The sequence below is a fragment of the Typopeltis vanoorti genome, chromosome 14 (genome assembly GCF_054136105.1).
Source record: "Typopeltis vanoorti isolate ZY-2024b chromosome 14, IOZ_Tvanoo_1.0, whole genome shotgun sequence".
Classification (NCBI taxonomy): Eukaryota; Metazoa; Arthropoda; class Arachnida; order Uropygi; family Thelyphonidae; genus Typopeltis; species Typopeltis vanoorti.
The window spans coordinates 60,323,076-60,338,152 of record NC_143562.1 but is presented as its reverse complement, the minus strand read 5'-3'; the positions used below and the strand labels follow the sequence as shown (position 1 = coordinate 60,338,152).

The 15,077-nt window shown below is 35.3% G+C and overlaps 1 protein-coding gene across 1 annotated transcript in view; it reads left to right on the top strand.

Moving 5' to 3' along the window:
- Positions 1-15,077, top strand: part of LOC150099524 (rap1 GTPase-GDP dissociation stimulator 1-like) — a 252,559-nt gene that overhangs the window by 53,201 nt on the left and 184,281 nt on the right. Inside the window, exon 3 of the mRNA XM_090403451.1 lies at positions 4,470-4,613. Within this exon, the coding sequence (XP_090259577.1) occupies positions 4,470-4,613 (144 nt within the window). The remainder of the gene's footprint in view (positions 1-4,469; positions 4,614-15,077) is intronic.

Genomic DNA, 15,077 nt, shown 5'->3' with positions numbered 1-15,077 from the left:
CATCCTTGTTATATTCAGGAATATTTTTTAAATTCACATCAAAAATTGTTATATTTTTAATTTTATGGCTGTTTGCTGTAAAGTAAAAAACCTGTTACTGACAGTCACTACTTTGATTTAACTAGCATGTTTTCCCAGAAGCTTCTGTTCAGTAGATTTTCTTAGTCTGTTTACAAGTATGCTTGAATAAATCTTCTTCTTCTTATTATTATTATTCGTGACACCTCCAAGGAGTCCGAAGACTCATCGTGGGAGGACACCTACAACTGTCTCAACCTCTACTACGAATCATCTCCATCAATGCCATCTACCGCCCACCTCCACCACTACCACAACTAGTATTTTTTGTCTGTAAATTGCATGTGTTCTGAAGGGCCAATTTGTCTGTATGCAGGATGAAAAACCCGAGTTTCCGAGAGAAAAAACCCTGCTACCTCCGTAGATCGGCTAACTCACCTTCTGTGAAAATGGTAGTCTTTTTCTATGTAAGAAGTCTTCTTCTTCTAAAAAACAACAGACAAGACCTATTAGGCCTGTCATCACATTTCTCCATAACAAATGACATCATTGAGTGGGACAAAAGTTGTACCCTTTACATAGAAGAAGACTACCACTCTCGAATGTTTAAAGAAGCAGCCACAGTCGCACACACTACAGATAACCTTAACAGGAACCAAGGTTTAATACTTCCAGAGATATGGAAAACCCTAATTAGATCTCTGAACACACAAGAAATGAACTTTAATGCTAACTATAGAATGTTCCTTAGCAATAACTAATAAATCATGTACATGCAATACGTGTATTATTCACGTTCAATGCTATTTTAGTTTGTAACTATAATTTTTAGAATTTATGTTAAGATCTATTTTGTGATATGTTTTAACCTCAGTGCTTGTACCCTGACGATGCCAACAGCTTAAGTTTGGTGAAACTAGTCAGTATTAAAATACTTATCCGTTTACACTTGATCAATTTTCCCAAATAGTTATTTACATTAGTTCTGTGATCAAGAAAATACACGCTCATTATGATTATGCATAATTCAGGTCTTCTGAATTATGTGTAATCGCTGTAAAACTTTTATTCCTCCATATTTAAGAAATTCTGGTTGATTGTCCTCTATTCCAGTTGCCTTACCACATTTCAGATTTCCAGCAGCCTATTAATTGAAAAATGGAGTCATGACTGCATTTTTACTGGATATTTTCTATCAGTTCTGTCATTGCTTATTTAACTTTTTCAGTCATGACTCCAAACATCCAGAATATTATTTTCAGTTTTTACATCACTAAATCATCTATCTAATTTCTGTTGCATTACTTTTACCTGTTTCTAAACTTCTTCAGTAAAATCTAGAACATTTCGCCTCTTTTCTGATATTTATCTTCCAACTTCTTACCATCTTCTCATAACCTTTGATTACTCTACTTTTGCACATACTCAGCTTTCTTACCTTATTTTCTGTATTCTCGAATGACACATATTGGCTTATAAGAAATGTGATTTCTTCTTTTCTAGTCCTGTCGCCTTCAGATTTTGTTGTTGAAACTCTAAGGTTTTCATACCCATTCTGCTTTTCTAAACTAATTGTATATCTGCGTTTACAGTTTATCTGTAAAAGCTGCCAGACATGGATTCTTTGTAAAACTTTCATACATATTTTTCTTATCAGTCAGAAACTCATCTTTATCCCACTTAAAACAGGATGGTGATAATATCCTGTTTCAGCTTTCCCCCAGTACTCTTGTATCCTGAAATAGTTTGAAGAAATTGTATCAGCTATAACTAAATTTATACATTTCTTTATCTTGAACTATGGTGTTAATAATGACCACCCCCATGTTTTGAATAGAAATCTAGTAGGTACTTCACATATCATCTTATTACCTTTGACATTTTCTCCAAATTTTCTAAAAATTTCTGTTTGCTGGGATTTATTTACTACATTGCTGTTTAGATCTCCAATAAGAATCAGCTTTTTCTTTTTTGTATGTATGTGTTCTTTCTTCTCTAATGACATCAAAAAATCCCTCTGTTTCTTTCTTACTTGAACCTATGTAAGAATTTTAGACACAAAGTCTCATTGTTGGGGTGCTTAAGGGTATAACTGAGACCTCCACATAAAGGAATGCAGAGAACTGACCAGGGCTTCTGACCTAATGTCCAATCCTCACCGTCTTGTGGAGCACCCTCTTGGGTATCTACCTGGATACTGAACGAACGAAGATGGGCTGGCAATTTTGGATTTAGCCGACCAAATTGTATTCTTATTGGCTTAAACCAATATACAAAATGATGGTACAACATGACAAAATTTCATGCCAGCTGGGGTATGAAACAAGGCCTCCCCGTTGTTTTCGCCAGGGTACCAGGGTAAACAGTGAAAAGTCAGCTACTGGAACAAATCTGAAAGCACACCCCAACTCAATATCACCAGAGTTAAAGATCAGTACTATCAACATAAGAAGCCCGAATGGCAAAGAAATGGATCTGCAAAAGGCATATGACAAGGTGCCAAGAGAGAAACTGTTCAATACGCTAGAGTTATATGGCGTGAATGGGGCATTATATCAAGCAATACTTAGTCTTTATTTGAGTTGCAAGTCAGCAGTTAGAATTGAAGGAAGTACAGGAAGATGGTTTAATGTTAAATCTGGTGTGAGACAAGGATGTACATTATCCCCTCAGTTATTCATTATCTATATGGATCACATTATGAAAGAAAGTGGTATTAAACATGATATCAGAATTGGAAATGTTAATGTATGCGGATGAAGTTATACTTCTAAATAAATCCGCTACAAGTTTGTAAGATTCCCAGACTAAATTGAATAACTGTTGTAATAGATATGGTATGAAGGTCAGTATTAAAAAGACAAAGACAATAAAATATGTAGAATCATTGAAAATATCAACTGTGTTGTGAATGGGGAACCTGTGGAACAAGTAAAACATTTCAGCTACTTAGGCACGATTTTTAGTGAAGATGGTAAATTAAATATGGAAATAGACAACAGAATCAACAAAGCTGGCATGGTAGGAAGTCAATTGAATAAATTCATATGGAATAAGAGAGAAATTAGTCAGAATGCTAAATTAGCTGTATACAAGACAGTGTTCAAACCAGTTTTAACTTATGGATTTGAGAACTGGGTCAGAAGTAAAACATTTGACCAAAGACTAGAGACCGCATATATGAGAGTCCTGAGAAAGATGCGTGAACAGATTGCATCAGTGTCAATATCATATTAAAAATGAGGATATTAGGAAAGAACTAGACATTGTCAGCATCCAGGAATGCATTAGCAGAGCTAATCTCAGGTGGTATGGTCACTTAAACAGAATGTGCAAGGAAAGATTAGCAAAGCAAGTGTTCTCTGCCAGGTTGGCAGGAAAAGACCCAGGGGAAGACCAAGATATAGGTGGATTGAGATGGTACAAAGTCCTTAGACGATGGAAATATAAGATCTGATAATGTTGGAGTCTTGACAAGTAACAGACTGATTTGGAGGAAATTTGTAGATAGGAAGTTAGTAATGATGTAAGTTTTTCATGTAGTACTATCATATCCTGTACACCCCTTGAGGGTACATGTCAGGAATTTGATGATGAGTCTCATTGTCCATTTTCCCATTTTATTCACAGTGCTTTTACTTGAAGAGTTGGAGTTTGTGTTTAGTGTTGTTTAGTAGATCTGTACTGCCTGAATATATCATCCTGTTATAATAATAATATTTGGTTGCAGATCAAGTGGTTGATCAATTTTATATTTAAACTGAACCAACTAGTTTTGCCACACTTTAACTGTTGGCAACTTAATAACTGTAAAAAACTGTAAATAACTTTTTAATAACTGTAAATAACTGTTTAATAATTGTAAAAAACTGACTAGAATTCTAGTCAGTTTTTAACAGTTATTTTTGTCAATTTTGCAGTTACGCATAATTGTGAGATTGTTTAAACTTATAAGTACCCTGAAGATGCCAACAGTTAAAGTGTGGCGAAACTAGTTGGTTCAGTTTAAATATAAAATTGATCAAGAAAATACCTTCATGATGAATATCATCCTGTTATTGTTATTTAGAAGTATATATTATTTGTTTGTCTTCTTAATCTTGGTAACATGTTATGCCAGTGGATATTTCTGTAATTCTTCTGTTGATATCTGCTTCTTTATTTGTTTCTGTCTATCATCAATTCTGCCAAAGTTAGTCTCAGTCAGTATGGCATTGTCTTTTGTTTAGAAAGATCTGGGTTTGAATCTCACAGAGAAACAGTTAGTAGACAACAATACACATCTTGTAACCTTAGCTCTTCATGTAATTCTCAGTATCAAAAATAACCAGAGGCTGACTTTTCATTCTTTGCTCTTATTTAAAGAGAAAATTTGAATAAGTTGAATAATTTATGGTATACCTCCATCTATTCTATGTTCTAATTATTATTTTTTTAATTTCATTTTAAAGATGCTGCAAGAAATCTAGTCAAAGAGCAACAGGGTGTTGAAAGGCTGATTAATTTGCTTCAAGAATTATTAGAAATTGATGATCTACCATCTAATTTACGAACTGTAGCTTCAGGATGTTTATTGAATCTTAGTGATACTCATGGTAAATATCAGTTTTGTTTTCCTAACAGATATGCATTATATACTTCAACCGAATGTACTCTTACATGCGCGCGCGCACACACTGTGTCTTTGTAATGGATTTATGTGAATATACATATAATTATTGTTCTTTAACTAGTATTTAAATTATTATAATAAATCAAACACCTTCATTTTACTGTTAGTCTACTTTTCTGTTATTAGTAATGCTAGTAATTAAAAAACAACAAAAAATGAGGTACTTATAGTATGTCTCAAGATTCTTTTTGTTTTGGAAATGTATTTTAAATAATGTAAGAAATTTACATCATGATAAAAATTCTCTGCACTTTCGTGAATCAGTCACAATTAGGAGGTGGAAGAAAACATCTCTAGCTTTTTAATTGTATTCTTATCAGGATATTTTATGCAGGTAAAAGGTTAATAATAGTGATATTGAAATTAAGTGCCTAGTATAAAGGGAATATAACAAAGATCTGTATTTAAGTTTTGTAGATCTGGAAAAGGCACATGCCATGGTGTAAAGACAGAAGCTATTCAAAATGCTGCAGTTGTATTGGGCATTATATCAAGCAATAGGTAGTCTTTATTTGAGTTATAAGTCAGCAGTTAGAATTGAAAGAAGTACAAGAAGATGATTTAATGTTAAATCTGGTGTCAGAATGATGTACATTATCCCCTCTGTTATTCATTATCTATATGGATCACATTATGAAGGAAAGTGGTATTAAACCTGATATCAAAATTGGGAATGTTAATGTCAGCTCTTTGCTTTATGCAGACGATGTTTACTTCTAAATAAATATGCTACAAATCTGCAAGATTCCCTGACTAAAGTGAATAACTGTTGTAATAGATATGGTAAGAAGGTCAGCATTAAAAAGACAAAGACAATGAAAATAGGCAGAAGCATTGAAAATATCAACTGTATTGTGAATGGAGAACCTATAGAACAAGTAAAACATTTCAGCTACTTAGGCATGATTTTTAGTGAAGATGATAAATTAAATGTCGAAATATACAACAGAATCAACAAAGCTGGTATGATAGGAAGTCAACTGAATAAATTTATATGGAATAAGAGAGAAATTAGTCAAAACACTAAATTAGCTGTATACAAGACAGTGTTCAAACCAATTTTAACTTATGGATCTGAGAGCTGGGTCAAAAGTAAAAGTGTTTTACGTCATGTAAAAGTCATGAGGGTACATGACATGTAACCTCATGACATTTTAAGTCATGAGGGTACATGACAGGAATTTGATGATGGTGATAATGATGTATAAAAGGAAACTGCTCCTTTAGGGAATGTACTACCTTTAACATTGGCATTTAATAACTACACATGAAGTTGCATTGCCTGTGAAGAAATATAAATAAATTGCTCCAATTTATACTTAGTGACATTCTAGAAAGAAAAGCCAAGAATAAAAATTTTAGGAGGGTAATGATAATACAGATGATCTCTGCTGAGGATACATTAATCAGAACAGTAGATATTGTACATGTTTTGTTAGATGCAGTTTGTAATCTCCTATTGATATTAGAAAACAAGAGACAACGAGATAAAAAATCTTTTAGTAAACTTGCGATGTGAAGAGACAGTGTAAAAAAAAAAAACGTTGCAGAACCAGTATCAGGAGAAATATGTTATCACCAAGCATATGAGCATAAAAAACAGGCTAAGAGAGTGCCAGTGACAGAAATGGTAAGGAAGACAAAATCAGATTGTGTTAACAAGTTAGCCTAATTTGCTGAACACTAAAGGAAATCCGAGAGAATTATTTTTGTTTGCCATAAGGAAGAATAACCACGTAATATAACCTTAATCAATATAGACATTGGAAAAGTGAATGCATAGAAAATAACTAAGTTATTAAGTAATCACTTGGGTAAGATATTCATTCCAGACAAAACCAGTAGTTCTTTGGGAGCTTAAAAGTGAAACTAGACAAAAAGGTATAGAAAGATGAGTTATTGGTTTAAAGATGTTGCAAGAGATTGATGCAAACACAGCAGTAGGATTGGAGGGATATTGGTATGGCTGCTTTATCAGAAATGTGCAAGAGAATTAGCAATTTCCCTAACCTGGCTGCTAAACTTGAGTCTCATCACTGACACGATTTCTAATGAGTGAAAGAAGGGCAAACAATGCCATTATACTTTAGTAGAGCTAGAATAGAAACAACTGATTATGGACAAATAAGTATTTCTGGAATGATCATGAAGTTATTGGAGAGATTCATAAGGGCACAAATGGATAGACAGCACTTTGATCCTATGAGAGGACAGCATGGTTTTATTAAAGGTAGGTCTTGCTTTAGCACTACTCCTATTCTGTATTAGTGACACAGAGTTGGATAGAGAAAATAGATATATACTATGATGTTTCTGAATTTTGCCAAACATTTTGACACAATTCCACATGAGAGATTGCCATGCAAACTGTGACAGAGATGGGTATGCCAAAAACGCTTGTGACCTGGATAAAAGAGTGATAACTGAGAGGTATCAGTAAGTTGATATATGGAGGTGCTGAGTCTAAGAGAAGACAATGACCAATGGACTCAGAGTTCTATACTTGGACCATTCTTTTTTAACTTGTATATTAATGACATTGGGGTTGGCCTAGAGGGGAACATCCAGTATATGCTGATAACAAAGTTGGATCAGGTAAATGAGGGATATATCTGATCAGAATCCTAAGTAGAGACTTGAGCAGACTCTGAGCCTGTGCTAGATTGTCAATTCAGTGCTGTTGCTAAGTTCAGGATTATACATTTTTGGACAGAAGACATTGTAGATGGAGTATTATATTAATGGGAATTTGCTATAAGTAGTTGATTAAGCTAGAGACATAGAAATAATAGCACATCGCAAGTTAAGGACCACATTACTGAAGTACTCGTTACTAAGATCATCATCATCATCAGATAACTGATGCTGCTAAACTTGAGTTTAGCAGCATTATTGAAGAAAACACTAACTTGTAGTGGGAAAAAGGAAGTTATTCTCTCGTTCTTCAAACCTTCGATAAAATCACATCCGGACTGCATTGCTCATAGTTGCCTGGGTTCTGTGGAGGTGAGTAGTCACAATGATTCAGCACTAGGTAACCAAGAAAGCGACTATCTGGTTTGTAGAATTATATATATGAAGACAGAGTAGAGAAATGTGGTTTTCATAGTCTGAAAAAATTATTATAATGCGTGCACTGTAGTGAGTCTCTGACTCACTGCAGTGCACATATTATAATAATTCTTAAATAACTGTGATTAATTTCTAAGTTGATGTAGAATAAGAAACCACACACAGAGGTTTGTTTGGATTTTATTTGGTTATTTGGTTTTATTTGGTTTTGCTTACCAGTGTGTTTCACATGAACTCCATAATGTTGGGTATAGAAACAAGCAAAGTTTAACAAATGAGCAATAAGTTTTATGATAAACCTAACTGTTCCTTATCCATTTTAATTCCCCCTCTAATTTTTTTCCATTTTCAAATAGCGACATTTACATCCAGAACATCATCATCAAATTCCTGAAATTTACCCTTGGAGGAGGGGATACAGGATATTATGATAGTATTATATGAAAAAGTTACATGATTATTAACTTACGATCAACAATTTTCCTCCAAATTAATCTGTTATCTATCAACACTCCAACATTATCAAATCTCATATTTCTGTCTTTTAAGGCACTAATTTTTTTCTTATTCCATATAAATTTATTCAGCTGACTTCCTACCATACCAGCTTTGCCAATTCTGTCTATTTCCATATTTAATTTGCCATCTTCACTTGAGCCTCCATAGCTCAGTCAGTATAAATGAAGCACTTTAGTTGGAAAGACCAGGGTTCGATTCCTGTCAGTGATGTGAGGAATCTTTATCTGGTCCCTTTTGACTATAGGAGTTAGTAGGTCTCATACAGAGACCGGCTAACCAGTTGGTCTCCGTATGAAAACTGGAAACTAAAATTTGTGCCTAAATAGCTGAAATATAAGTTCACCATTCAGAATACAGTTGATGTTTTCAATGTTTCTGCCTATTTTCTATCTTTGTCTTTTTATTGCTGATTTTCATACCAAATTTACTATGACAATTATTCAGTTTAATCAGGTATCTTGCAGACTTGTACAGGATTTATTCAGAAGTATAACATCATCTGCATAAAGTAAAGAGCTAAGATTAATATCGTCAATTATGATATCAGATTTAATACTGCTTTCCTTCATAATGTGATCCATGTAGATAATGAATAACAGTGGAAATAAAATGCACTCTTGTTGCACATCTAAATTAACATCAAATCTTCTTCCTGTACCTCCTTCAATTCTAACTGCTGACTTGCAACTTAAATAAAGACTATGTATTGCTTAATATAATGTTCCATTTATGCCACATAACTGTAACGTTTTCAAGATATTTTCTCTTAGCACTTTGTGATATGCCTCTTCCAGATCTATGAAACTTAAATCCTTGCTATATTCTCAAGATTTTTAAACTATTTGTCTTAAAGTGAAAATTTGATCCCAACAACCTCTATTTGGCATGAATCCAGTTTGTTCTTCACCAGACTTCCCTTCCACAATTTTTTCTAGCTGTTTCTTAAGTATACTTGCATAAATCCTATAAAGAACACTGAAACGAAGCAAGGAAGCTATGGTTTTCCCTAAAAGTCCTGATGCCCACTAGCAGTCTAAGTAGGTATTCTTGGCCATTGGGCTGAAGGTCTACTGATGTAAGCCTCCCAAATTTGGGGCAGTCTCATGCAACCAAATTTGTTGAGGTTTGGCATGTTTCTTTGGGCTGAGACTGATTCCATGAATAGTCTTGTATTTGAACTTGCTACGGTGTACTATTGTGGCTTTCTTCCACCGTATTCTGTGGCGTGTATCCAGAGTGTGGTCTGCAAGACCATAGCAGCTGTATTGGTGAAACCGGATGTAGTCCTTGTGTTCTGATATTCGCTGTCCTGCCTGTTTGGCCAAAGTAGGACAACTTACAGCTGCAAGGAACCTGGTATATACCAGGTCGGTCTAGGGAGAGTGGTTGGTCTTTAGTGGAGCAGATAAGGGATGCCAATTTTTTGTATGGTCTGTAACAGGAGGTCAAGTCATGTTTTTTTAAGATTTTTGTAATTTTTTCCGAGGTGACTCGGATGTAGGGAATAGTGATGGCTTTAGAGTAATCCTTGTTATGAGGGGGGGGGGGGGTTGTGGTTTACTGGTTTAAATATTTTTAGGATTGAAACCAGTAAACAAGGAGGGGGGGGTAGCCATTGGCTAAGAAAGTGTTGAGGATGTGATTTAGTTTATTGGTTAAGGCAGTGTCATTTGAACAGATTAATTTAGCCCTGTTGTATATATAATGTCCCATTTATGTCACATAACTGTAACGTTTTGTGGAATCTTAACAACTCCATATTGTTGTGAGGGGAGGTGGTGGGAATGTTGGTGAATGTATCTGCCTGTATGGGTGGGCCATCTATACACTGAGAAAACCAAGGTTCCATTAGGCTGGCAGATGAGTAGTGTCTCTAGGAAAGGAAGGCAGTTGTTTTCCTCTTTTTCCAGGGTACACTTAATTCTAGGGTGTTGGTTGTTTAAGTGTGTTAAGAAGAAGAGGAGTGTATCAGAGCCATGTGGCCAAATAGCGAACACATCATCAACATAGCGAAGCCATATGGTTGGTTTTTGTGGGGCAGAGTTTAAGGCTTTCTCTTCAAAGGTCTCCATATAGAAATTGGCCAAGGGTGGGGAGAGTGGTGAACCCATGGCTGTCCCCTCTATTTGTTTGTAGAATTTTCCCTGCCAAATGAACTAGCCTGAGTTCATTGTGAACTGAAATAGGGCTGAGATATCGGGAGGGAATTTAGCTTGGATTAGCTCTAAGGTTCCCTTGACATTTGTGAATAAGGAGGAGACGTCAAAACTGACCATTATGTCAGTATATTGGAGTGTAAGGTTTTCTGTGCTGGCTTTGAAGTGGGATGAGTTTTTTATGTGTGATGGTGTGTTGCCAGTATAGTGTGTGAGTGATTTGGCCAAATGTTTAGCTAATTTGTATGTGGGGGAATCAATGCCATCCACTATGGGACGTAATGGCACATTTTCTTCATGTATTTTCAGGAGTCCATAAATATGGAGGAATATAGAATTATATGGTTTTAATTTGTTAGTAACTTCCACAGGCCAGGAAGTGACCTTGTTAAATAGCCTGTGGAGTTTTCTACTTTGTGAGCTGGTGGGATTGTATTCAATGGGGAAGTAAGTAGCTCAATCTAATAATAGGGCATTAAGCTTACCTGTGTAATACGTTTGGTTGAGTACTACGGTGGCATTTCCTTTATCCTGAAAAAGCTACTTTTTCAGTAGCTTCAGAATTTTGCCACTTTCTGATATTTCTTTTCTATGTTCTTACCAAAGTTTTCAAATGACTTATGTTTAGCTAGTTTGACATATTGCTTTGCTTTCTTACATTTTGCTCTGTATCCTCTCTAAGAGCACAAGCTGACATGCTTGCCATGAACTTGCATACTCTCTTGTTTTTCTTGAGTGCCTCTTTAACTTTGTGAGTCTACCTTGGAGTTTTGTATCCTTGCAGATTACCTCACCATATTCCTCTTCGATTGAATCAGTGAATGTTTTCTTCAGGGGGGGGGGTGCCACTTAGACTCCAAGGTTTGGTTGTTGTTTCAAACTCACTTTTTCTTGAAAAAGTGAGTTTCAAATACTTGAAATATATTCAAATACATTGTGCATTTAAATATACAGTTCAACTGTGAAAACTGCTCAACTTTGATTCATTTTACAACTTTTTCACATTATCTTCTTTTCAATATGAAATTCAATTATATCCAGCTCAAAACTAAATAGTGATCACTTCCTGTTTCAAACCCTATGTGTACTCTTGTGTGCTGAACAAGTGGGAAAATATTGCTATCAACTATAAATTAACGATAATAAGAAATTTATATTCTTGGTTTGATCATTTATCCAAGTGTAAGCAAACAAGGTTTTTGCATGAAGTAATTTCACGACTGATCAACTCATATATAGAGGCTAATGACTCACATCACTTGCCTTAGTATCCCATAATGCAAAACAAATATCCTTATGGACATGTATAACAATAATAATAATAATTATTATTAGAATTATTATTTATTATTTTGAGGTGCTTAAAGGTCAAAGCTGTATAACCGAGAGGAGACCTCCACATAGCCTTTAAAGGAATGCGAAGAACCGACCAGGGCTTCTGACCTAATGTCCAATCCTCACCTTCTTGTGGTGCACCCTCTTGGGTATATCTACCTGGATACTGAACAAACAAGGATGGGCTGACAATTTGGGATTTAGCCGACCAAATTGTATTCTTATTGGTTGGCTTAAACCAATATACAAAATGATGGTACAACATGACAAAATTTCATGCCGGCTGGGGCATCGCCTGGTTACACAAAGCCCCCATTTTTGCCAGGGAACCAGGGCGAACAGCAAAAAGTCAGCTACTGGAACAAATCTGAAAGCGCACCCCAACTCAATATCACCTGAGTTAAAGATCGGTACTATCAACATAAGAAGCCTGAATGGCAAAGAAATGTAGCTAGCTCAGGAATTAGATAAGTACCAGATCGACATAATACGGGTGACTGAAACAAAAAAGACAAAAACTTGTGAGATCTTTCTGAGCAATAAATACAAAATGTTGTATTTAGGCAATGACAATCAAGGAAAAGAAGGAGTAGCCATAGTATTCAACACAAAATACGAGGCTAATCTTCTTGAATGGCAGGCAGTCTCAAGTAGAGTGATGTGGGCAAATATCAGAATGGGGAATTGGACAATGAGACTTATTTGTGTCTATGGTCCCACAGAAGGTTCTACTAAGGTAGAAGTGGAGGAATTTTTTGAGGCTTTAGAGAAAGCAACTGACACAATGAAAAAGGAAAAGTTGGTCTTTGTTGGGGATCTAAATAGCGGAGTAGGAAATGATTGTGAGACATACAAAAATATTGTGGGAAAATTTGGAGAAAAGAGCAAAGCTAATAATAATGGCAAATACTTGTTGGATTTCTGCTCAGGACATGGACTGGTTATTACTAAGACCATGTTCAAACATAAAAATGTGGACAAATTCACATGGAGAGAAGAGGCTAGGAATAAGAAAAGTCTCATTGACTATGTTATTGTTGATAATGATGTTTTCTCCCTGGTTCAGGACACCAGAGTGTACAGAGGATTTGAAATTGGAAGTGATCACTATTTAATCTTGAGCAGGATAAAATTGAATTTCATATTGAAAAGAATAACATGTAAGAAAGTTTCAAAGCGAATAAAAGTTGAGCAGCTCTCAGATGTGAACTGTAGACAAAAATACACAAAGAGTATTGAAGAAAAAATGAAAGAGTTTGATAACAGGAAACAAACCTTGGAGATTCAGTGGCAACCCTTGAAGAAAACCCTGATTGATTCAGCCAGAGAGGCACGTGGTGGTTGTTTGCAAGTATAGAAAAATCAGAACTCCATGGTGGACACAGGAAGTTAAAGAGGCAGTGAAGGAAAAGAAGAAAGCATATCAAAAGTTCCTGGCAAATAAGTCACCTTTTGCTCTTAGAGAATACAGAGATAAATGTAAGAAAGCGAAACACTGTGTAAAACTAGCTAAACAAAAGTCATGGGAAGACTTTAGCAAGAATATAGAAAATAAATCTCAAGAAGGTGGTAAGATATTCTGGACATTGTTTAAGAAGCTTAGAAATGGAGGAAAGAGTACTGTAAAAGGAGTTAGAGAGATGATAAAGGTGATATGAAAACAGGAGAAAAAGATATCCTTGAAGTATGTAGTAATTACTTTGAAAAACTGCTAAATGAAACAAGCAGCGATGAGAGCACAGTGGTAAAAAACACTGATCAGGCATGCAGTCAGGAATACATATCCATACTTGAAGTAGAAAAAGCTATCAAAGGATTGAAATGTGGAAAGGCAGCAGGAGTAGATGATATTCAACCAGAAATGCTGAAGTATGGTGGTATAAAAGTCTTACAGAGGCTGCAATGCATAGTTCAGAAGGCCTGGACAAAGGGACGAATTCCTAATGATTGGAGTAGAGCTCTAATAGTACCCATATATAAAAAGGGAAATAAAACTCAATGTGAGAATTGCAGTAGTTTTTCCCTACTGAGTGTTCCTGGCAAGATTTATGCCAGTATACTTGAGAAAAGGTTGAGAAAAATTGTGGAAGAAAAGCTTGGTGAAGAACAAGGTGGATTCGGGCCAAATAGAGGCTGTCAGGATCAGATCTTCACTTTACGACAAATAGTTGAGAAAGCTTGGTAATATAACAAAGATCTGTATTTAAGTTTTGTCGATCTAGAAAAGGCTTGTGACAAGGTGCCAAGAGAGAAACTATTCAATACGCTATAGTTATATGGTCTCAATAGGGCATTATATCAAGCAATACTTAGTCTTTATTTGAGTTGTAAGTCAGCAGTTAGAATTGAAGGAAGTACAGGAAGATGGCTTAATGTTAAATCTGGTGTGAAACAAGGATATGCATTATCCCCTCTGTTATTCATTATCTGTATGGATCACATTATGAAGGAAAGTGGTATTAAACATGATATCAGAATTGGAGATGTTAATGTCAGCTCCTTGCTTTATACGGACGATGTTATACTTTTAAATAAATCCGCTACAAGTTTGCAAGATTCCCTGACTAGATTGAATAACTGTTATAATAGATATGGTATGAAGGTCAGCAATAAAAAGACAAAGACAATGAAAATAGGTAGAATCATTGAAAATGTCAACTGTGTTTTGAATGGGGAACCTGTGGAACAAGTAAAACATTTCAGCTACTTAGGCATCATTTTTTAGTGAAGATGGTAAATTAAATATGGAAATAGACAACAGAATCAAGAAAGCTGGTATGGTAGGAAGTCAGTTGAATAAATTCATATAGAATAAGAGAGAAATTAGTCAGAACACTAAATTAGATGTATATATACAAGACAGTGTTCAAACCAGTTTTAACTTATGGATCTGAGAGCTGGGTCAGAAGTAAACCACTTGACCAAAGACTAGAGACTGCAGATATGAGAGTCCTGAGAAAGATTAGTGGCATGAACAGATGGCGTCAGTGGCAATATCATATTAAAAATGAGGATATTAGGAAAGAACTAGGCATTGTCAGCATTCAGAAATGCGTTAGCAGAACTAATCTCAGGTGGTATGGTCATTTAAACAGAATGGGCAAGGAAAGATTAGCAAAGTATGTGTTCTCTGCCAGGTTGGCAGGAAAACGACCCAGAGGAAGACCAAGATATGGGTGGATTGATACGGTACAAAGTGCCTTAGACGATAGAAATATAAGATCTGATAATGTTGGAGTCTTGACAAGTAACAGACTAATTTGGAGGAAAACTGTAGATAGGAAGTTAGTAATGATGTATTACTA